Source organism: Scomber scombrus, chromosome 3, assembly GCF_963691925.1.
Source record: "Scomber scombrus chromosome 3, fScoSco1.1, whole genome shotgun sequence".
Lineage (NCBI taxonomy): Eukaryota > Metazoa > Chordata > Actinopteri > Scombriformes > Scombridae > Scomber > Scomber scombrus.
This window is the reverse complement of record NC_084972.1, coordinates 27856806-27880109: the sequence shown is the minus strand read 5'-3', so window position 1 is coordinate 27880109 and position 23304 is coordinate 27856806. Positions and strand designations below refer to the sequence as shown.

Below are 23304 nucleotides of genomic sequence, written 5' to 3'. Positions count from 1 at the left end.
TATGCAGACATTATGATAAAATATAAGAGCTACATTATCAGATAATCTAGGTGAATTGTGTATAAATTGGGTTGTTTTTCATATAATCGAATTTTCAAAAGTAAGTGGATTGAATGTCATTCTCTGGATTATTATAAACCTGAGAAATATCAGCAAATCAGATTTAAAAATCATTGTGTCCCATTAGGTTATCATTATTGAGATCAATAGTGGTCTTAGAATCTGTGTATGTATAAAGCACAGTATGCTATTAATCAGTTCTTGGATGGCTTTTTTTATTGAACCTATTGTAGATGTCATGGCCTAATCTAATTCATATCAGCTGTGAGAGAAGTTGTTCATTTAACAGATGCAGTATCATAGTCAGTCTTACTCATTTCCCCATTTTCTTGGCATCAAAAGCGGATGTTAAGGGTTTGGATGCAAAATTAGCACAAGGGACAGTTCTATCAGTTTCAGCATTTCGGTTAATGCCGAGGCTTCTTGCTACGGTGATAAGGTTGCCTGGCAACAAATGCATTTCTACTCAGTATGGGATGAGACATTGGCAGAAAAATATCTGACACAACGGAAATAAAAAATCCCGATCACAACTAGATAGAGATCCCATTATAGTGTAATTTGCAAAGAAATAGTTGGCAACAAAGCCTCTGTAAATATACTTTAAATAACTCTCAATTCCACTTGTCTGTTTGAGAAACCAAAATCATGATCTGCTCTATTTCACACAGGTTTCATTCCTAATGGGATCTAAAAGGTTGACCACTGTCTTCTGCAGAGCAACACACTGAAATGTGCAGATACTTGCTCAGCCAGTCAGGCAGAGATTACTCTGCCAAAAGTACAAGAATCCACTTACATTCAGTGACCGAAAGAAAAACATTACATTGAGACGATTACCTGTGGTCAGGGAGAAAGCCCTCTCTTCCTTGTGCTTTTTGGTGCTGCCCCACCTGTGGGTGTGGCTGATCCTCATTCTGAGCATGGCTGCCAGCATCCAGGAGGCTTTTGGTTGTTTGGACTGTAGGTTACTTGCTTGGGGTCAGACAGTGACGAGGATGACAAAAGCACTGACCTTCATGCTTCAGGTTATGATATTTCTGCAAGCTAACTCTAGCGTACTCTCCAGCTGTGCTGAGGATGGAGCATATTCCTCTCTCAGGAAAGATACACTTTAAAGGGAATACACAGATCTGAAATTTTGGTCTGATTTCAAACGAACCCTTTGAAAACCTAACCTGAAATCGTTATAGATTTTCAAAATAATTGCATAAATTAATTGAAGAAAAAACACCAAACAAACAAGAAAAAACACAACTGGATCAAAAAGGATCTAATTACTAGGCACTGAGTGGACTTGTGAAGAATCTCCTCTTGTGGTCATTAAAGATAGAGCCAGTGATTCTGGTGAAGGATTGTTTTGTAAACTTTTTGTCAAATTCAGCAAATGTCTCCTCACAGTCCGCTAGCTGTCTGTCCTGTGTGTGTGCTGCAAAAAATCTGGTGTTTATACACAGCCCTTGTTCTGTAAATGGGGAAACAAAGTGGCTAGGAGAGAGCCAGACAACACTATTCCAGCCAATTAGCTTGGGGCATTCGTGCTTATGGACAGGATAGGGGGAAGTCATCAGAGCAGCTGTCTGTGTCAGGACATGACAGTATCCCGTCTCCAGCACCCACTGACTGGTAGGAGAGATGCTGTGGCCAATTCGCAGTCGTGCAGAAACCCCACTGTTTTTTGGTTGTTGTTCCAAGTGTGTTTCTGTCGTGTTAAGTGAAGCGTAATCTGAGTAGGCAGATGTTTAAGTCACACAAATATTCCACTGTTTATGTGTTTAAACTTATTAATTGTATCAATTAATGAATAAATACAAACACTGTCAATTTCTTCCTGTGGAGCTGACATGCAAACTATTTTGGTTCAGTAAAATTCTGCTGTCAGTCAGCCTGATGAAGGCAGTTTGTCCAGCCGCTGTCCTCTCAGCTCTGCAGGAGCTGCAGCTGACAGACGGCTGCTTCTGTGGACAGAGATGCTGAACGCAGGTCGAGTGAGAAGGCCACAGAGAGGCGGAAAGTTTGGATAGACTTTTGTGCTCACATGAGACAGAATTTCTTTCCCATTCCTGATAATATGTGAGAGGAACAGAAATGACTCCACAGCTAACACATTGCTCTGGAAACCTAGCAACAACCTTAGCAACCAAGGCTACAAAACAGACAGTCCTTTCTGGGCATGAGCGCTGATCTAAAGTCAGCTTCTCAGTAAGATAGAAAAAAATTAAACCAAAGCAAATCAAGCCTGGGCTTTTGACTTGCAGGCAGCATTAACCTCAAATTGTGGAACTTTTACCATGTTTGACATAGTTATCTGACATTAAAACAGTACATAAATGACAGAATACAATAAAAGGCATAATATGTCCCCTTATAAGGAAACAACAAAATGATGAGACATATCTAAAAATGATCATGCTGTTGGTCCAGGCTCCTTTATCTGGGGGAAACTTGACTCTGTTTGATAGGCAAGGCCTGAGGAAATTCAGCTCATGTCCTCACAGTGATCAGTCAGGTGAACTATATTGCCCTCTGCACTGATATCATCTCAAGTAGTCTTAGGGTTTTAGCCACCTTTGACAGGTTTGCCTGAACATGCCTGCCCTCCTAAACAGATTTCTCCTTGAAACCATTCTCACTTGCAACAGTCAGTCTGTCTAGCAGCAAGTATTTTCAGTGCATAAAGCAAAAAAGATTCTCCATATCCATTGACATTTGACCTGGTCAGGTGTGGTAGAAAAATTATATTTGGTGCTCTCCAAACCTTTTATGGTTGGAAATGTTGGGCTTTGTCCCACTGGACATATAGAACCTCTTAGAGGCTTGTGAAAAATAATACAGCCACGCATTGCAACCTTAGTTCTGTGAGTACAAGTTGAGCACTCCAATCTGTGCACCCTGCTGCTCCACAAGTGGACTTCATGGATTCGAAGCTGGGTTACGCTACAGGGCGAGTACTGTGGGATAATATTAGATCTATACCCGAACAAAGTAAAATCTGCTGCAAATTTTGTTTATATAACATATAATTTAAGGAGCCACTGTATCTAGATTTCCATGTTATATTTTAAGCTCAACTTTGTAAAAAGACATCATTTTTTAAAAACGATTATTCAATATTTCATTAACAATATAAGATTTGACATACTAAATACCAAACATTGTTCCTTGAAAATTACATACAGGTTATTAATATAATTTGATTATATCTCATATGTGATGATGATACTGTATATGTAACAGTGACTGAAGGTATAATAATGTAGATATCATGTAGGAATGTACCTACTTTTGAATGCAATTTTGCACTTATGTAGAAATTTGGGGCTCTAGCTCCATTAGAAGGAAAACAGTTTTTAAAAAATCATTAAAGTAATTAGTCTCATAACCGGGAATTGGAAATCTTTCTGACACTGTCTTCTACTTTGAACACATACAGACAACTTCTCACTGATCAATGATGACATTTATTTATAGCTGAATATCTACGAGTTACTAAGCACCAGTAAGTAGTACATAATCAAGAAAAGAAAAAAACAAATGCATAAAAGATTTTTAGATGGTAAAATAAACCTCCAAATTCAGTGGGTGATAGTGAAGGGAGTATGTGTATTACGCCAACTTGTTGAAGCATATTGCAGCGATGAGTTCCGTCCAGTTGGTTCTGAAGTTGGTGGTTTGCAGGGTCAAGTCTGAATTCACAGCCTACCAGACAAGTGAAGGCCTGCATGGCTGCTAAGATGCCTCTGGTGCCGGCTGTGTTCCCAGGTGACTACAGGTGCAGTTGATTGCTGAGCAAACGAGGGCCCGACAGTGGGGCTTACCTTCTGGTCTGGAGGCTTCACTCCAGGCCAATGCATCACTGTCCTGGTACTCTGAGGCAGTCAGATGCGGGCCAGTGACATGGGTTGTTGAGTCCTTGTGACTTTGTGGCTGAGTGTTGCTGAGTTTCTAGCCAAACTAACTTCTTTAGTGCTTGTCGTGTGCAGGACATATTTAAGGTACAAAAGTTGTTTTTTTTTAAAAGAGAGTGTCTTCAATTTGATATTGAGGTGCACAGAGGCTTGTTTTAAAAAAAGGTTAAAATGTGCATATACAAAAAAAGAAGATAAGGAGTAGCAATGAGGGCCTAAAGAAGGCTGCTCAGGCTTTTTATCAGCTTGCAAAACATTAATGTCAATCCATTATATTTTAGTAAGTATATAGCTAAGTTAATAAGTATCAATCAAATTTATTCAGCTCATTTTTCCGACAGGCAAAGGAAAAATTTGTGTACGACAAGTAAAGTAAAAATAAATCAAATTACATATTAGCTATGGCAGTCAGATAACAGACATTCTTGGATATATTATGTTTCTGCAAGACATATTTTCTTTTTGCTTTGTTTTATTTCTGTCTCACAGTTGATCTTGTGCCATACCACCTGAATATGTGCAATGATTTTCCTTTTCATAATGATGGTGTCATCGTGACACAGACTTGACACTGCACCAAAACTATATCTGCTCCTGACCTACACCCACAGTAATATATTAGACATAACACATAACACTCTCAAAAAATCTCCTCTTTCATATTCTCATATGACTAACTGGCCCTGATTTTATTCACCCACTCACTCGCCTACACATGATCTACAGAGGATTCTGTCAAGTTCCTCTCAAAGTAAGAATATAATTGTCATAGCTATTTCTAGTGAGCTCTTATAATTTGTTATTGTTTTCAATTATTTCAATGTAAATAGTTTGGCAGCATCCTTTAGCAGTTTTTGGTGCCAAACCAAGTTCACTTAACCTCACATCTCAGGAAACTCTGAATGAAGGCAGTTGTGTTGAATTTGGTGTACTATGGAAGATCCCACAAAGATACAGTCTTCTGTGTTTCAATGTTGATCATGTCATGGGATCTATGTGCGGATATTTCGAACATTATTTTGTTAAATTTCTGACCCAGCTGTATTGTCCACTATTTTTTCCCCCCAGAAGAAGCAGGCATCCAGTGTTGACCGGATCACTCTGTACGGCCTGATGGTTAAGCCCATTCAACGATTCCCTCAGTTCATATTGCTCCTGCAGGTAAAAACATATGTTGTTTGTAGAGGGCCAGTCATTTAATTTGTTTTAATAAAGTGAATCCCTCGTAGTATTACAAACTAGAATACTAACAACTAGAGTTAATGTAAAGATTCTGCAGCACATACACTAATAAAGATGCAAAGCTGCAAGGCCCCAGAATCGATTATGGATTTGAAGTTATTAAGTACAAGTATGTAATCATACCTCACATATTTTTTCACTGGGGTTAGCGTGAGCTTGAAAAGTAGCTAGCCATATCAGTTTTTCTCATACTGCTGGCTTTACATCCTGACTCTTCCATTTTCGTTCTGAGCAAAGATTTGGATTTGAGCTTGCTGGAACTGCAGTAGCTCATTTCATCCCTCAGTAGGCATTGATTATCCATGAATTCAAAAGATAAGTTATGAATGTGAATCAGGCATTTTCTCCTTGCCTAAATGCAGTACTCCAAAGAGGAAGTGTATGTATTAAATCATACATTAAAGGGAACTAGAGCTCAAGCCACTGAGGTACATCTGAGATGCATATCAAGACAACACCGAGTGTTCATAGACACAGGACAAAAATATTTGATGAAGATTTAAACTTTTCAAGGCAAAGACAACGACCCTAAAGAGAACACTCTTTGGTTAGAAATCATTATATTGCAGGATACAGAAGAAAGTATTAAATCATAAACAAAGACTGGTTTAGGTGTTTTTTCTAATTTGCTGGATTTTTTGTGACCTTTGCTAGGACATGCTTAAGAATACACCAAAGGGCCACGTGGATCGTCTGCCCCTGCAGCTTGCTCTGACAGAGCTGGAGATGCTGGCAGAGAAGCTGAATGAACAGAAAAGAGTAGCTGACCAGATTGCAGAGACTCAACAACTAGCCCGCACCGTCAGTGATCGCCTGCTCAGTAAGGTGACTGGATGCACACGCACTCCCTCTTGCACATGTACGGACACTTGCACACGCACGTATGCCCCAATCAAATCAACTGTGAGCCCTTTAACTCCTCTGCGGTCTTATCACTGTGAGCCAAACACCTATAAATTAAACTAGTATATAGCAATCGCTTATATCACTTCTGCACACATTAATCTAGGGAGGCATTTTTATTAAGAGAAATTATCTCCTAGAAATGATGCCCATTATCATCCCTAAACAGTACCAAATGCAATGGCAGAGGCGTTGCCTCTCCATTACCACACTGAAATTACAGTCCTGCCGCTGCAAATCTGAACAAATGCTGCTCTGAATAAGAAGAATTAGGGGGTAAATGAGACATTTAATTGGAAAATGTAAGAGAGCTATCTCTTTCACACTGTCGCTCAGCCTCTTCCTCTCTCTCCCCACTTTACCTTCTTTCTATTCCTCTCTTGCACTCTCTTTCTTACTCTCTTGCTTACTTTCTCACTCCACTTATACGCTCTTCTTCTCTTTCTCTAGTGTGACTGCATCTTCCTCTGTCTTCCTCTCTCTCTCTCCCCTCCTCCCCCCTTCTCTTTATTTCTCTCTATCAGCCCTTGCTTTCTAGGACTGTGAGATGAGCTGATTCGGCCAATCTCCTCCACTCCACACAGAATTCCATTTGCTGAGGTGACGCTGCAGAATTCCAATAGGAAACAGTCTCTCTATTGCCCCCATAACCATCCAATGAAATATTCATTCTTTGTCTCAGAGTATCTAAGTCACCAGGATAGGACAGATAACAATGTGAGTGAGAATGGGTTTTGCACACACTCACACAGATTCACACTCACTCATGCACACATGCATGGAGCAATGTCCTCTGTGCCTATTGATGCTTGAAGATTTTAAGGGTGTATTCTTCTGGCAGCCCACCTCTTGAGGGAGTGGTACAGTTTTGTGGCCATCAAACGGCAGTCCCAGTTGGTCCATTGACTCATTTTGTGTGCAAACTAAGTCACAACCAGAAGCAGCTGCAGATTGCCTGCAGATAAGACATCCTCTACTGTGGAATGTGGTCAGATGTGTTAGAATGGAAACAGCATAGATTTATTATTTGCTAAAATTGGTACCTTTTCAACAAGCACAAACATCAAGTATCAGGATGCAAACTCCATATTTGGACTTTACCTACAGCTTGCAGTATATTGGCTTTACTTAAATTCGAATGAGTTCGGCTTAGATTCGGCTTAGATTGACGCAGTATGCATAAATTGAAACTATTGGTTTAGGCAGTCATAAAGAATCTGGACCAAAGTGATAAAAAAAGCTTTCTGTTGCTATTTTCTCTTGCCAAACATATAGATGACTGGAAAGCACTGTATGTGCCAACATACTGTAGCATAAATTGCATGTTATTGTTTTTTTTAAATGTGTCTGCATATGTGCGGATGTTTAAAAGTGTGCATTCAGCAAAGTGTTTATGCATCTGTGTCTATGTGTAGTTGCCTCATTGTGGTGGAGAGGATTGTGTGTCCCAGCGCTCATACGTTAAGCCAGTTTGGACTCTGTGGTTGTGGTACGGTGGATAGCGGAGTACAGACAAAAAGACAAAGAATGATCTGCAGCATGTCTTGGAAGTATTTAATTAAAACATAAATCCTGTAGCCCCACTGAATTGAAGGTTGTCTTTCACTCTCATCACTGTAAACATGAATGCCAAGAGAAGATAGTGTAAGAACATGTGCATTCTCTCTTTCACTAAGTCCGCTGAGTGAACTGACTATGGGTGCGACTGCTTGTGTATACGTAAACGCACATTAAATGACCTTCAGCAGCGTGAGTGTGTTGTTAATCCCTGATGAGACATCTGTTCCTCCAAGCCTGACTTGTGTGTCCTCCAGGCACTGAACTCTGGAGGACTGGCCCTTTTGTGATGCTGTCTCCTCTGCCTCTGATCTGATTGCTGTGTCCCTTTTAGCAACTGAACTCGGAGCAGGGGTCACTGGTCCTTTGTGAGACGCTTATAGAGACTGTGTATGGCGAGCGGGGACAAGTCCTGAAGTCGAAGGAGAGAAAGGTCTTTCTCTTTGATGATGTACTCATCTGTGCCAACATAAATGTCAAGTAAGTCCCTCTTGTAAAGCAAGTTGAGCTAAATGCCCTTGCATTCATAAATACTTTGTTAATGCGTTTAAAAGGCGTAGTTCTAGCATGAAACTGTGTGTAAGTCTGTGTGAGAGTCTGCTAAACTGCACTGTTTGGAGGAATATCTATTAGGTGGCACAGGGCTCTAATGTGATACCCTAAGTTTTGCAAGGATATTTTGGCGAACTGCATAGCAAAGAGAAATAGCTGCTAGGGGTTTTGAGCGCTATCTGGATTTGCAGGAGTTTTATCAGCTTTAAACAAATGGTAGAATGCCTAACTACAGCTACAGGAGTCCTAGATTACTGACATAAAACATTTTTTGGTTTCTTTCCAATTTATCTTCTGTGACAGCACCATTGATCACATCTCTCTCCCTCTTTCCTTCTCTCTCTCCTGGGAGAAGTAAACAGGAAAGGGATTTCGTATATTTTGCAAAGCTCCTGTCAAAGATGTCGCTTAAAGCTCTCTTGTTCAGCCTTCAAAGTAATTATGACTCCACGTCTCATTCAACTCAAGTGTCCCAAAGTTGACTTTGTCTGCCCTCCAGGATCTTGACAAACCGATCACAATGTTGATTATCTGCTTGATTACAGGAATACATGAATAGCAATGAGCTCCTCCTCACAGCCAGGGGTACAATTTTGGCGGGGAACATGGGTGATCATAAAGATTGTAATTCCCACTCCCTAGTCTTCTTCATGACATTTCAAAGAGCACCACCTCCTATGGAGTGCCGGGTGTAGTGCTGTTAGCAGGGTGCGGAATGGGGGGGAATATCTCCCAGTCTGTTTTTTTTTTCTAAACTGCCTCCTCTCATTTTTTTCATATCTCCACCAGGGGGCCTCCGGATATCAGCAGCCTGGTCCCTGTGGGCCCAAAGTACACAATGAAGTGGAGCGCCCCCTTGCAGCAGGTGCAAGTAGTAGAAGTCGGACAGGAGGGCGCTCAAAACAAAGACACCATCTTCCAACAGAGTGGGGCCAAACGGCAGGGTGGTGCTTGTGCTTCAGGTGAAAAAAACAAAAACAAACAAACCAGTCCTCATCTCATTCCTTTCCCACATGTGTCATTTTCTAGTTAATCTCATCACTTGGATTGACTTTTAGTCTCAGCCCCTAACTCTGACTCAGCAAAGCTAATCTGTTTCTGTTCTCAAGTGTCCCGGGGAGGGCTGGAGATGTGTCCGTGCTGCCTGTCACTCTGATTGAGGATGTGTTTGTGAGAAGGATAGTGATGACGGTCACACTTGTTCCCATCTGCCTGGGGTGTTTTATCTTGGAGAGAGATGTGGGGGTAGAGAGCCCCCTGCTGCAGCATCCCCACAGTCTCATTTCACTCTCTGATAGACCACAAACACATCTAGAGTGGAGTCATCAATCTGCAGAGATTATTCCCTCCCTTTCCAGGCCCAATTAGAGAGCCAGTAGCAGTAGATATGAATCGGTGGTTGAAACACTAGTTCTCCCACCACCCCTCACAAAACTCTGGTGTATACAGAGCTTGACGAGATCCCTGATAAATGTGCCATGGGAAAAGGGAGATACAAAGCCTTATCAGGATGTAATGGTACAGGCTTTTTAAAGTTGCTGCTCCATGACTTAAATATTAATGGTGCCTTCTGCAGAGCTACCCGTGTCATGCTCAGCAAGCATCTACTGTTTTGAGAGCTCGTTCAGAATCTCACTGGATTAAGTTTTCGGTGTTGTTCAGGTAGTGTATACCCACAACTTTGCAGCAAAGGTTTTGGGATCATTTAAGGTTAACTCTCAATGCAGCTGTCTCTCTTCCTTTACCTATGTCTAATTCGGCAAATGTTATGCCCCACAGAGGGTGTTTGAATCTGACTTTACCTTTTCGACATGGTGCAGTCACCTTAATCATGTCTATCCAGAAACCTCCCTGAACATCTGTGGGGCCGTTCCCAAATTTTCATTCTGACAGGCCGTCCCATCTATTTATATTTCCATCCCTTGTGATGTCATTCAGTGGGGTGTCAAGTTTAAATCCTGCACTCTCTCAGCATGGCTCAAAATTGAGTCATTTTTCATCTTCTGCAGGCCCATGTGGTGTTCTTTATTAAAGAAAGCTGGCCTTTAGGGAAATTCAGGCCTTTCTTTCTTACTCTTCCCTTTGTCTCTGCTCATATGCCTGACGGACTGTCTCTCTGTTCCTGCTAACACACCAAAGGCCCTCCAATATCTGTGCTCTTTTCCTAAAAGCTGACTGTGCCAGATGTTAAGTCTCATGCTGTCTTACCTTCATTCTACCCCCATTATACCTCCCTCATTGCTTCTTTTCTTTTGACCTGCTGTTAGGAGCACTTTTTTTTGTTAGAAATGTACCAGTGGGCTTTGGCTGCGGATCAAACAAAGGTTTTGATGCAGGTGTTGAAGCTGCATTGTCTTTAAATCCACTGGCTAGCATCACTGGCACAGCAGCTGAGTGCTAGATTGCTGACTTATTCCATAGAAAGCAGGGATGGACCCCTCTGGGCTCTGGTCTTCCCCAGTAGAGAGCTACGTGCCTGGCGGTCGCTGTGGATAGCCATGTCTGAGTGTGAAAACCATATCCTGCCTCAACAACGGGATTATGCTGGATTACAACTCAGCACATTCACCTCTCGGGCCGCAGCCAACAGCAGGCCCCCAGAGGACTCGACGAACCTGTGCAGGGGTTCATGCAATCCCTTCGGAGAGCACAGGAAGACATTGTTCTTGCAGCTCGCAGCACACCCCCTTTATATTCAGATGTTTCACCTATTGATTCCCAAACGCAGATGACAGATGTCAGTGGCTGCCTGTGTCAAAGATCCCATTAAACCCCAAAAGCTGCAATGGAGCTCCTTAAATGAACAATGCCAGCCCACCCCTCTCTTTTTCCTCTTACGGCTTTCCTCTCAGTCCATTTATGCAAGTGGATAGACAAAAGGCGGCAGCTCCCCTTAGAGGAACATGCCTCACTACGCCCGCCTACCGGCTCGGCTCTTCTACTACTTCATTATGTGGCAGCAGTGACAATGCAGGACAGCTCTGGAGCAAAATATACCTGCAGAATTTAATTAGGCAGTTCTCCTGGAGCCTACTGCTGGGGAGATGTGGGCCAGGGGAGCTAGGACGGAGGATGGCAGACAGGCGGAGACACAGATATTGATTCATGGCACTAGCAGAGAGAGACTTTGAAGGTAGCGGGCCTCAATCGATGCTGAATTTTGCGTCTAATGAGACACCTGCATTCCTTTTGGCCAGCAAAAGGGCATCATATCTCCAACTAACAGTTTTTTCCATCTGACTCTTTTTTTAACTTATAAATTCACTCTCAATCCACAAATAATGAAGATCGATCCATCTACACATCGCAACTCTTTTATTTGTGCCACTGGTGTTTTTGCAAAAGCAACTTTTCTGTCTGTACTTCCACTAGTTTTCAGAGGCAATGTCATTGTTGTCTCCATATAGTGTGTTTATTAAGTGAAAGTCACAACCATGTCTATCACATGAAACAATTAGCCCTTTACAGGAATAGTAAGCTGGCAGAAAATATTAAAGGACAGGGTCACAATTTTTCAAGTCTATCTTCAAAACAACAGTCAGGGGTCCATATGAACATTTCAACAGGTACTGCTTGCTGTAGTCATTCTGGCCCTGAAGAGGTCCGCCCCCAATGTGTGTGATGGATGACAAAAATCCAAAATCCACAGCCCTGATTTTGTGCAAAAATACATGTATCTAGGTTAAGATAATATGAGGCTTCAAGTCTGAATTGGTCAAATCAAGTGGATATCTTCCAAAATTATTCTTTTTAAAGTTCAATATATTTTATGAACATTTTTAATGTGACTAATTTAGATTGCTGAAGCCTCATATAAATTGTGGGATGTGTTTTTACACAGAACAAGGACTGATCTCTTCCATTGGAAGTGCATCAGGATAGAATCTCTTAATGGACAGAATAAATTGGAAGAACGATTACAGCATCAAAAACTAAACTAGGTACATGATGATTGTTTTAAGATAGACTTCAAAAATTGTGAACCTATCCTTTAATTTGCAACAATTTTGCGAGAAATAAATCAAAAAATGCCAAACATTTGTTGGTTTTGCTCTCTCAAAAATGAGAATTATTTTATACATAACCTTGAGCCGCTTGATATTTTACATTTGTTTTAAGGATTAACTCATTCGTTGTATAGATTAACTAATTTCGATTAAAAAATCAATTACAAAAGCAACAAAATCAATACTGAAAGTAATCATTACTTGCAGCACTAATTGACTATTACTGAATAATGATAATTGCTAATACCCTTTCTGTATAACTATTAAATATATATAATATAATAATAGGTTGAGCGATGTGAGTATGATGAAAAAAGGTTAAGGCAGTTAACCTTTCTGTCTTTGTGTGTTTAATGTGTGCGTGCTGTGTGGTTGTCAGTGTGCTGTATACGTTTAATGTGTTTCTACAAAGGAATGTGCAATATGTCAGAGACATCGCAAACTCTCAAGCTCTGTGTCGCCCACCTCTTAGGTAAAGCAATCCTGGGGCCTCCACGTCTCTACCAGGAGCTGCAGGAACTACAACATGACCTTTCTGTTGTGGAGGAGGTCACTCTCCTCGTGGGCACGCTGCAGGGACAATACCAGGTACATGCATCATGTTATACTTTCATTGTCCCTGGACTATCTCACAGGGATAATGTGTGTCTTACAACGAAGTATTCAATGAAGTCAGCTGAAAGGCAACATCTCAGCCCTAGGTTTCCTCAATCAAGTTGACTGTACAGGCCAAATCAAAGAAATCACAGATTGTTACTTACAGCAAACCACTACATAGCCTTGCCTGGTTCACTCAGAGGCCTTTTTAAAATGCTCCCACATCCTGACCTTCACATGTGCTATTCTCACATCTAAAAATAGTTTTCTGTGTTACACATGATTTGTAAGCCGGTAATATCAATATATTGACTGGAACTATATGAAATATGGAATGTTTTCTGTAAACTGCAGCTCACCTTACAATAGCTCCTGAGCCCTGAGAACACAACGAAGAATCACAGAGCCAGGAAATACAAAACTGAAGTACACACAGTTCATTCAAACTGCTGGATTCCCCTGCAAACTAACTCATCCAGTTTGGATAGCACAAAGATAACCATTTGGGGAAATATCTGCTATTCCTCATAAAGAAATTGCAAAAGCATGCAAGATGTTTAAAATGTGATCAAAGAGTGGTCTCATATTCTTCTGGAGTTATCAGTTTCTAAAAGCATGAAGTCTCCCATCTATCTCCTCATCATCAACAGTGCCACAATGGTGGGAATGAGATGTTCCTCCTGATATATTTGATACAAGTGTCAGATTTGCTATGTTGCAAAAGAATCCGGCAGTGCCCCTCCTGTAGTGTTCAAATCAGGACACATCCCAGTAGTCTGCCACTAACACATTAACAATATCATACACTACATAACACACAGGAGGTATACTCCAGCAATCACCGAAGAGCCTCTCAGGCTAATAATGGCACCTTTGCCTCCATGCACTTAATGAGCACAATGTCCTCAGGAGGAGTGATATTGGCCTGGTACTAAATCACTGATTTTCAGGTTCCACCTAGTTATAATGTTGTCCACCGCACAAAAAGATGAAATACTTTTCCACAGCTCATTGACTTCTGAAAATTGATTTGATACTATTTGACTTGAGGGACTAGGTTTTACTGTAAAATGGAGGCCGGTGTTGAATTGAATTCAACATTATATTTGACGGGATAAAATTGCCATAAGCATGTGGTTTCAAATTATGTACTGCGGTTTTATGTGACTGGATTTAGTAAGTATATCAATATGTAAATACATCTACATTACACCACTGTGACTTTTTATGCACGTAATGCTTGTACGTGTGCTAGACAACATACTATGACCCAGCTGAGAAACAAGTATTAACTGTGTGTGTGTGTGTTTTTTCATCAAAGAACCTGAACACCACCGTGGCACAGGACTGGTGTCTGGCTCTGCAGAGGCTTATTCGCATCAAAGAAGAACAGATCCAGAGTGCTAACAAATGTCGCTTACGCCTGCAGGTGCCCGGCAGGCCAGACAAGTGAGTAGTACCACTAATACAGATGTGGCTCTAACTAAATCTATTGCATGGCCTATTTTGGAATGTGAATGCACACATGCATAGGAGTAAGAGAAAAAGCAGCATAACGAACAACAACCGCAACACCAAATATTTCTATCATATCGGTAATTGATTTAACAAGTTCGTAAAGATGGAATTGCTCGATTTATGGTCAAGGTCTTAATGATGAAATAACCAGAAAAACATAGACAGATCCAGGCTATCATACATTACAACATGGGTTATAATGATGAAGAATCTTGACATTTTGTATGCTGCTGGAATCTCTAGCATTGCAGGTTTATTCTCAGCCAGAGTTCAATGCCTACACCCTTTGCAACAATTTAAAAAAAAACATTTTTATATATTTTAAAAATGATATTCTTCATTCATTTGTAATTACACTTTGCCATTTTTGCTTGGTTTACAAAATGAGAGCGGCACAAAATAGAAGGAGAAAGAGGGAAAAATTCAGCATATTGTGGTTACATATCTGCACTTAGGCCACTGGGCCAACAGGACACACTAACCTTTTGCAAATTAGAGGCAGGAACAGTTTATTCTGTCATGAGTGGGTATTTACTTGGCTCAAATAATACACTTAATACTCCGGTGGAATAATGAATAGCTTCCACAAAATGTTAGTTTTTCAGGACTGGATCTTTTCAAAAATACACGTATTGAGCATCGGAGTAGAATATTCTTCTACGCTACAGTACTATCATTCATCTCCCAGCTTTAGGATTTATATTACATTTGACTTTAGACGAGAATTTACTAAAGTAAACAGTGATAAGCAAGTTAATAAGCCATATGGTTTAGAAGGGAAATTGTTTCCTCAGAGTCCCCTGATGTTTTTCATATATTTATGGCATTCAAGTAGATTACTTGCAATGCAGAAAAATGACCCTTAATAGATTTTTCACTCATCTGTCCAAACACAAAACAGCAGTTGGAGTTGCAGTTTTGTGCTGGATATACTTATACACTCATATGCAATATATCCTTAACATATAAGTGTCTTGTTATACATAGGATGTTAAAGTGACTGTCTTAACATGTTGAAGTGGATCCTGGTGGGTGGAGTGATGACTGAATGACTGAACACCTACTTAGAGAAAAACAGAGATAGCAAGGAGAGAGCATATGAGTAGCTTAGACTATAGCACAGAAACTGGGAATAGCAAATAATGGCAGATTATAATGGATCCCATTTCATGGCTTCTGGTGGGGATAGGATAAGAAAGAAGCAGGGGAGGACAAAAAGAGAAAGATTGCGATAGAGAAGCCAGAGCCCTGCTGAGAGAGACTAAGCAGGAGAAGGAGAGGAAGAAAAAAAATAGTGAGAGTGATGATCGACCTCCCCCATGAAAGACTTGGCTCTGTGCCGGCAGGGCAGTGGCAGTCAGAAGAGTGGGTCTAATGCTTCAGAGCCAGGGAGAATCTAACTGTGCCAAGCCAAGCTAAAGTGACAGCTTGAGCAGCGGAGCTGTGCAGATCAGTTCTCCCACATCTCCCAGCTTCCTCGTCGGCTGTCACACCAGGCCTGCAGGGCCAATCTGCTTACTCAGATGTTTGGTGGAGCCAGATGTCATGCTTACAAGAGAGTCCCCGAATTCCCCTTCAAGGGGTACCCTATTTGCTGAGTTCCTCAGATAATGTCATTAGCAACTGCACTGACAAGAAGATTTCCCACCCCTACATATGTCCAAGATGTAGATTTGTATTTAACAGTTAAATAATGTAGGGCAAGCCCTGTGCTAAATTCACACTTGGAGATGGCCACAGAGTTTTTGTGGAGAAGGAAAAGATAACAATGTCAGCTGAAAGAGAGGAATCTCCTGTAGGGAAAAAGAGCCAGTCCTGGTTATGTGATAGAAATCTAATTGAGGCTGGGCCTCGGAGTCGGGAGGCTGGACCGGCAGTGAGCCTCGGGGCTAGGGGTGACAGGTGGCACAGTGGGTACCAAAACCATTCTGACACTACCCAGGGTGCAGCAATGGCAGATTGCAGGGTAGAGCAGCGGGCAGCCTGGCTCTGTCTTTCTCACACACACAAACGTACCCACAATATGTTTCACACAAACAGTGGTTTTCCCTTGCTATTCTTCTTCGTTTTGTCACTAATCTGTGTAACAATCTACAGGGCACAACAGTGTGTTCGGTGTCTGTATGTGCATTGACACATGCTACTGACAAATGCACCTGCAAACAAGCAAGCATGCACACACACACACACAAGGACACAAACACACATACACACACAGTCGAGCCTTTGCACACACAATCGAGCCTTTGCTCTGCTGGTGAGAGAGTGGGGCCGCAGCAGGGACCCCCTGTACTGAGTTGGTCCCCTCCTGTCTGGCCGCAAGCGACTCTCTGCAGTCAGGCAGCACATCACAGCCTCCACACTGCAAACAGACTGAGTACGTGGGGAGAATCCTGACTGCTGCCTCAAAGGCAGCAGCCTACGTGTGACAGCAGTTCATTAACATCCTCTTTTACTGCGTCTGCTGGAGCAACCACAGGCACAGATACATGGGCCATACTGGCAAACGATAGATACAGAGTTCAAATTTCATAGTTTAACAAAATGTGTTTGTAGCTTCATCCCCAACCTCTTTTTCCACTAGCGCAGCATACATGAAGGAAAGGTATTGTAAGCCCAAAGCCTCTTTTTATCATTGGCCCTTTTATGGAGGCTGTACAGGCTACCTGAGGTGGATGGAAAACCTTACATTCACAGTCATGAGACTGATTCAGGTTTTATTTTTTCTAGTTCATTCTGGCTGAGAGTCTGAGAGTCAAACAGATATGCTCCCAAAGAGTGTCTAGAGAGTCCTTGTGACCTTATCTTGTGTCTGGACAGCTAAGGGGTTTGTCTGAAGAGAGGTGTGCTGGATCCTATTTATAGGGTTTGTTCTCACAATTACAGATCAAGATAATTTTGTTTATCATTACAGATTGTTTGGGGTTTTTTTGTCCAGATTTTGAGATATCCTTCTATCTTATATTCTTTTCCAGTTAATGTAATTTCATTGTTTAGGTCCCCACAACACTGAGAAATGACAAAAAACAAACGAAAACAAAACACAGCAACATGTCTTTTCGGAATGAGAGTCGCTGTTATCATTGAAAGGAACACTTTCACACTTCTGTCAAAAACTGATCTCAGAGAGATGGATTATGTCTTCCCATTTAACTCGATTTTACATATGACTTCTCAAGATGGCGGAGTGTTCCTTTAGCATCTGTCATGTCTCTGTGCATTAGTGTATAATGAAATGGAAATAGCTCCACCCCTGCACCCACCCCCACCTCTGCTCTACCATTTCCAACCTTATTTGTCAAGAGGTTGCTTGCTCATTTTTTTTCTTCTTTTCTTCACATTCACACATGCAGGAATAACCACAGTTCACTTTCAGTTATCAGGTGCAGTGTTGTTGGAGCTAAAGGGGCACTCATAGAACATTTTCTTAACAATCAACTGTTATGGAAGAGTTTGTGTTTCACACACAATTACAGATTTTTAAAACAATATAAACTCACAAGTCTAGATTAAATAAAGCTGAATAAGTAAATGCTCCTGTATAATAATCATGGGGTGACTATAACCCCAAGTAGATAATATGATGTGACATTTAACCTTCGCAAAGATAGTTGAACAGTATTAATTTGAGTTCTTGCATTAATTTTTCATAATGTGGGTGGATAATTCAGACAATAATTCAGTAAAAGTAACACCGGGTCACCGCCTTCTGACAGCCTTCTTCAGTATAAACACAAGTGCAAGTGCACTCATTTTAAGTGCAAGCATTTAAAAAGAACTTAAACTTATCAGCCTTGTTTAGAACACAAATTAAAACAAGGTCTTGTATTATTCTGTGGTTCAGCAGAGACGTCTATGATACAAAAGGTGCAGACCTGGATCATATCAATTTTGACAACCAGGTATTTTCTGGTAATAAACAGTATGAAAGGTCATACCAGATTGAATACATGTTCATTATCTTGCATCATACACAGTAATAGCGTGTTAAAGTGCTGTTAGTGACTCATTCCATGGCAGTACATTGTTAGTTGTCAGGAGAGGTGAAGGCTGACTTGATACAACCATTTAGTGCTGGAATTTCACATTTAATTTTTTTGATAGCCTACTTTACCATAAATCTGACAGCAAAATTAACATTTATAAGTAACCTCATGGACTGTCACAATAACTGTTTCATTAAAACAGAAGTGTAGCTGTAAATAGCTCCTGTAAAGTTTTTAAACCTGAGATTCTATCCTTCTTTCAGTTTGTGGATTTGGACAACATAACCCAAAAGTTTCATTTGATGGCCCGATCCTTCACTATGATACTAGAGCTCACCTCAGAGGCTGCAGCTCACCTGTCTGTGTGTCTCTGAGACATCAGAGCTCAGTTCAGAGGCTGCAGCTCATATGTGTCTTTGTGTTGCTCAGGCTGCTGCTGACAGGATTTTTGTTATAAAATGATTCCCAACAGCCACAAACAGATCAGTTGGACAAGCTGTGGCTAATTTAGCTTATAAATAATGTTCATATCTTAATGACACATATGCAGTAATAACTGCTGTTGATCCATTCATGGAAAAGGGGAGACACAGCATAAAATAGACAACATTTCTCCCACTAATTTCAAAGATTAATGTTTGAATTGATTACAAAACATTGTTGTTAACTAAGCTCAACTGTTACTGACACTTTGGTTCCTCTTTAAAAAAAAAAAAAGGACCAGATGTCTTTATTTGCTTTCGGGAGACATTTTCACCAACAGTAATAAAACTGTTTAATTAAAGCAGCATTGAGCAGCAATCACAAATTAGCAAACAACACCTAACACCTGAAATTAAAAACAACATCAAATAATCTTAGTTTTTACTAGTGGGGTTGTTTTCAGTTCTGTGAGGTTTGGGACATTTAAACTATAAATACTCACTGATTCAGATCCTCCAACTGCTGTTGCCAGGCTGCTTCTAGTCAACAGTGCATACAACATGAAGTTGAGGGTGCCAGATCATCATGTTAAGTATCTCCCATATCCTCCTATTTCACTCTTTATCATAATAGCCCATTTATTTCAGAAAACACACAATCTTGTCAACTCTGCAGAGATCTTACTGTTAACATTACGTGCATATAAAGCAGCTAAAAATATTGGTAGGGACAATCCAGCAATACCTTGATATTGGTAGGGAAAAGTTACCACTGTGTATAACCAAATCTAGGTCCATGCATGCATGTCACAAACAGCCAGTATACTGACCGCACAAACATCAGATGTGTGTGTATGTGATGATTTGAGATATTTGTCCTTTCTGTTATTTTTGCCTCATTTCACATCACCTACAGTGACTCCTCTATCTGTCTGTGTACACTTGTGTCCTTATATTGACTTTGGATACAACTGTGTCACCTCTATGATTCACACTCAGTCTGACCGTACCTTAAGTCTCATGTAATATTTTTCTGATTGATTGTCAAGTCTGTCTAGAACTAGATCAACAAACCCTTGTAGGGACAGCGTCTCTATTAACTCGTCTCACTATTTGCAGAGCAAACTTTTTCTCTCCTCTGTTTGTTTTTGTGGAGGTGAACTGAAGGATGGGTGCATGACAGGTTGCCACTCAACACTCACTCCTACATCTGTCCTGTCCTTGTGCATTAGTGTCACATGTGTGCTTCAGCGCTGACCTGCTCCCGTAAATCAGCTGGGCTGGCTCCTCCGTTCGCTCCCTCGGCCTGCTCTGCCCTCTCTCCCAACCCCTCCCTTTCTGACTCTCCTTACCTCTCAGCTCTCTTCATCTCCCCTCTGCCAGCATGCCCGAGTGTAGTTCTCCATTCTGGCAGTGCAGCATACCTGCACTGCGGCTGTCAATCAGCGGGCAGGAGGGAGGAATCGGAGACTGCGCTTAGTTTAGCATGTTTGAGGCCGTGTGGGTATGAAGTGTTGCCTAAGGAATCCAACCAAGTGAATAGTTGTATTCTCGTCACACCCTGTCTCCCCTTCTGTCTTCAGCAAATTGCCTCTGCCATATTTAAGCAGTGCATTGTATGAATTACACTTCTTTGTGAAAGCTCCACTTTTTCAACATGTCAAGGAAGTTTGAGATCTTATTTTATTCTGTTCTTGTCTGCGGTCTTTCTCTGTCTTTGTACGTGTGTGTCTCTCTCTCTCTGCCTTTTTCTTTCATGCTCTATGAAATTAAAATGAATTTGCAGCCAGCAGCGGCAGGTACGATAGAAGCTGGATTTCAGACTGTGGTCTGTTCTCCACTTAATTACCTTCTAATGATGTAGAATTGTCTTCCATATATGTGCCTAAACCCCAGTCCTCCACCCCCACCCTTTTTTTCACACACTCTTTTGCACTCTTCATTTCTTTCTTTTATTGTCTAAGAATCACTGTGAAATGGTTGTACCAGGTGACTGAGACAAGGCCATTATTTTGGAAAGCTGCTTAATGCTTTAAAAAGATGTCTCATCCTTGGCCCGACAGCTTACTGTAGTTCCAATAAATCCTGATCAATCCAGACAACAAAGTGCCCCTGTCAATGTATAGGCCTACACATTGGCTGAGTCATTGCGAACGCACAGCTGATGATGCCAGTCTCACTTTATATTGCTCAGCAATAAGTAGTTAATCTATTTTAGTTGATTGGAGAGACCGCCAAATATTTAAATTTAACGATGCGTCTAACAAACTGCGACTGAGTAGGTGTTTTAGGAAGCTAAATTCTAAGGTAGAAGTCTATAACCAGATTAGTTTGTATGTTTCTCTAACTCTTTGCTTTTTAACTTTTTTTGGATACTGGACCCCTGCACCCCCATATTGCCTTTTTTGCTCTCTATCTTGGCTTTCCTCTCCTGTTGACCAGTGTCTGTTTGACTGTGGTCCAAAACAGATGGCCGTTTGTTTAGTCAAAGCCATTTGTCCATATTGCTATGCTATGCTATGCTATGCTATGCTATGCTATGCTATGCTATGCTATGCTATGCTATGCTATGCTATGCTATAGTGAAACACAGTTCCTCTTCTTTGTTTGTGTGTTTGCAGTTACATATCAATTGCTGCATGAACCTTGCAAGTCAAGGACTTTTCCACAACATGTTCCTGCAAATGTTTCACAATAAGAGTCTTATTAAGAAATTAAAGGTTCCTGCCCACTGCAATGCTAGAGGGCTTTTAAATTGTAATGAATACAGAAACACGTTGTATAAAGAGCATAATAAAGTAACTTTAAAAGGGGATAAACTGGAGTGGACCAAAACAATCCGCGGACCCCTGGTTGAGAAATAATTCTTTATGATATAATGAATAATGAATTATACCTACTGTGGTTTATCACATGTGATGTTCTGTTATATTCAACAACAGATCTTTCTTTTAATAGCTCCCTGGAGAGCTTGGATGACTCTCCTGTCCTTTTTTGCCAATTACAGTAAGAAAAGAGTAACTAGACCAGGAGACAACATCACTGTTGATTTTGTGGCAACAAAATCAAATGATAACATTTTTGACTAGAATCAGAATCTGACTCCCTGGCCTTTTATGAGGATATAAAAAAATAATAATCATCCAAAAGGTCATCCTTGTATAGAAAAATACTTTGTTAGCTCATGAGATGCTGCTACCAATAAGTAAGTAGCTCACAGCATGCTACTTTACAGAACCTCAGCACCTGCTTGGCAGTTATAGTAGTTTGGTATGGAATGAGACATGAATCAAATCAGTCTGAGGCAACTGAAGACTTAAGATTGGACATTTTTCCATTACAGAGCACAGCATAGTAAAATAAGCTGTGTACCTGTTGGAGGTGTGCAGCAGCGTTCAATCAAACATCTCACTGTGGTTGTTTCTGCTTGCTCTATTCCTCCCTGTATTTCTAACTGATCCGCTAAACAAAGAGCTCTAAATATCTCCATATCTTGTTGTGACAGTTGGGTTTTACTGCTGCTAATGAAGCTTTGCTAATTTACTGTTGCACACATTTAATTTCCTTTAAATTGTTTACAATAAAAATCACCCATTATTTAGTCATTTAAAAGCTTTTATTATGAAGCAGTAAATGTTGAGTTTGCATCAGCGGTAACTTTACATTACTCTGATACGGCTGCCCCTCGGCAGGCATTCAGACAGCTGGCCAATCAGGATAGAGTGGACTCATCCGGTGGGGAGCTTTAAAGAGAATGGAGCTAAGACTCCTTGTTAAGAGACTGAGGCTGAACTGAGGGGTGCATAAAGGGCCAGTATAAGATAAATGAGTTTTCTAAACTGTGAATCATGCAAATCTAAACTAGTGGAGTCCAAAAATAAGAATATAGAGATGGAAATGAGCATAATAGGTCCCCTTTAAGTTTACTGTATACACAGTTACAATCTCTTTCAGTAGTTTCCTTCCTAAATTAAAATAAACTTGCCCAGAAACGGTTATATATTGATGTAAGTTGTTACATACAGCAAACCACATTTACAGTGGTATAAGGAATGTTTTATATCATTTCTGCATTAACGTCTGTTAAACGTTATTCATTATTTTAATTCTTTGTTTGTCAGCAGTGAATTAAAGTTAGTGAACCATTTTATTTTTTGATGGCATCTTTGGTAAATATTCTGCACCTTACCAGTTCTACATGTGAACCACTAGGAAATATGCTCCTACTCACACCTGTAAGTAATGTGGACATTTACCATACAGAGACAAGGGCAAAATGCAAATTCCAGCATAAATATGTGTCAGTGGCATGTAAGAAGGCCTTAAGCAAACTGTATTCGCATGATTTACTTTGAAGAGCATGACAGGACATTTTTCAACTCTGTCAAACTTTAAATTATGGATTTATAATGGGAATAGTATATAAATAGATTAGTAGGTGTTGTGCACGAGACACAGCATCCGTCTCTTGAGAACTTTTGTTAAATGATTCAGTTTTGTTTGTTTAATTTTTGAACACCATCAATTCTCAATCAAGTTTGTTCTGCTTTAC

The 23304-nt window shown here is 40.6% G+C and overlaps 1 protein-coding gene across 2 annotated transcripts in view; it reads left to right on the top strand.

Moving 5' to 3' along the window:
- The window catches only part of arhgef10la (Rho guanine nucleotide exchange factor (GEF) 10-like a), a 115857-nt gene that overhangs the window by 29866 nt on the left and 62687 nt on the right, over nucleotides 1-23304 (top strand). For both annotated transcript variants that reach the window (XM_062415896.1, XM_062415895.1), the window contains exons 12-17: nucleotides 5037-5129; nucleotides 5865-6035; nucleotides 8005-8150; nucleotides 9012-9184; nucleotides 12702-12817; nucleotides 14148-14275. In XM_062415896.1, coding sequence (XP_062271880.1) covers nucleotides 5037-5129; nucleotides 5865-6035; nucleotides 8005-8150; nucleotides 9012-9184; nucleotides 12702-12817; nucleotides 14148-14275 — 827 coding nt within the window. The remainder of the gene's footprint in view (nucleotides 1-5036; nucleotides 5130-5864; nucleotides 6036-8004; nucleotides 8151-9011; nucleotides 9185-12701; nucleotides 12818-14147; nucleotides 14276-23304) is intronic.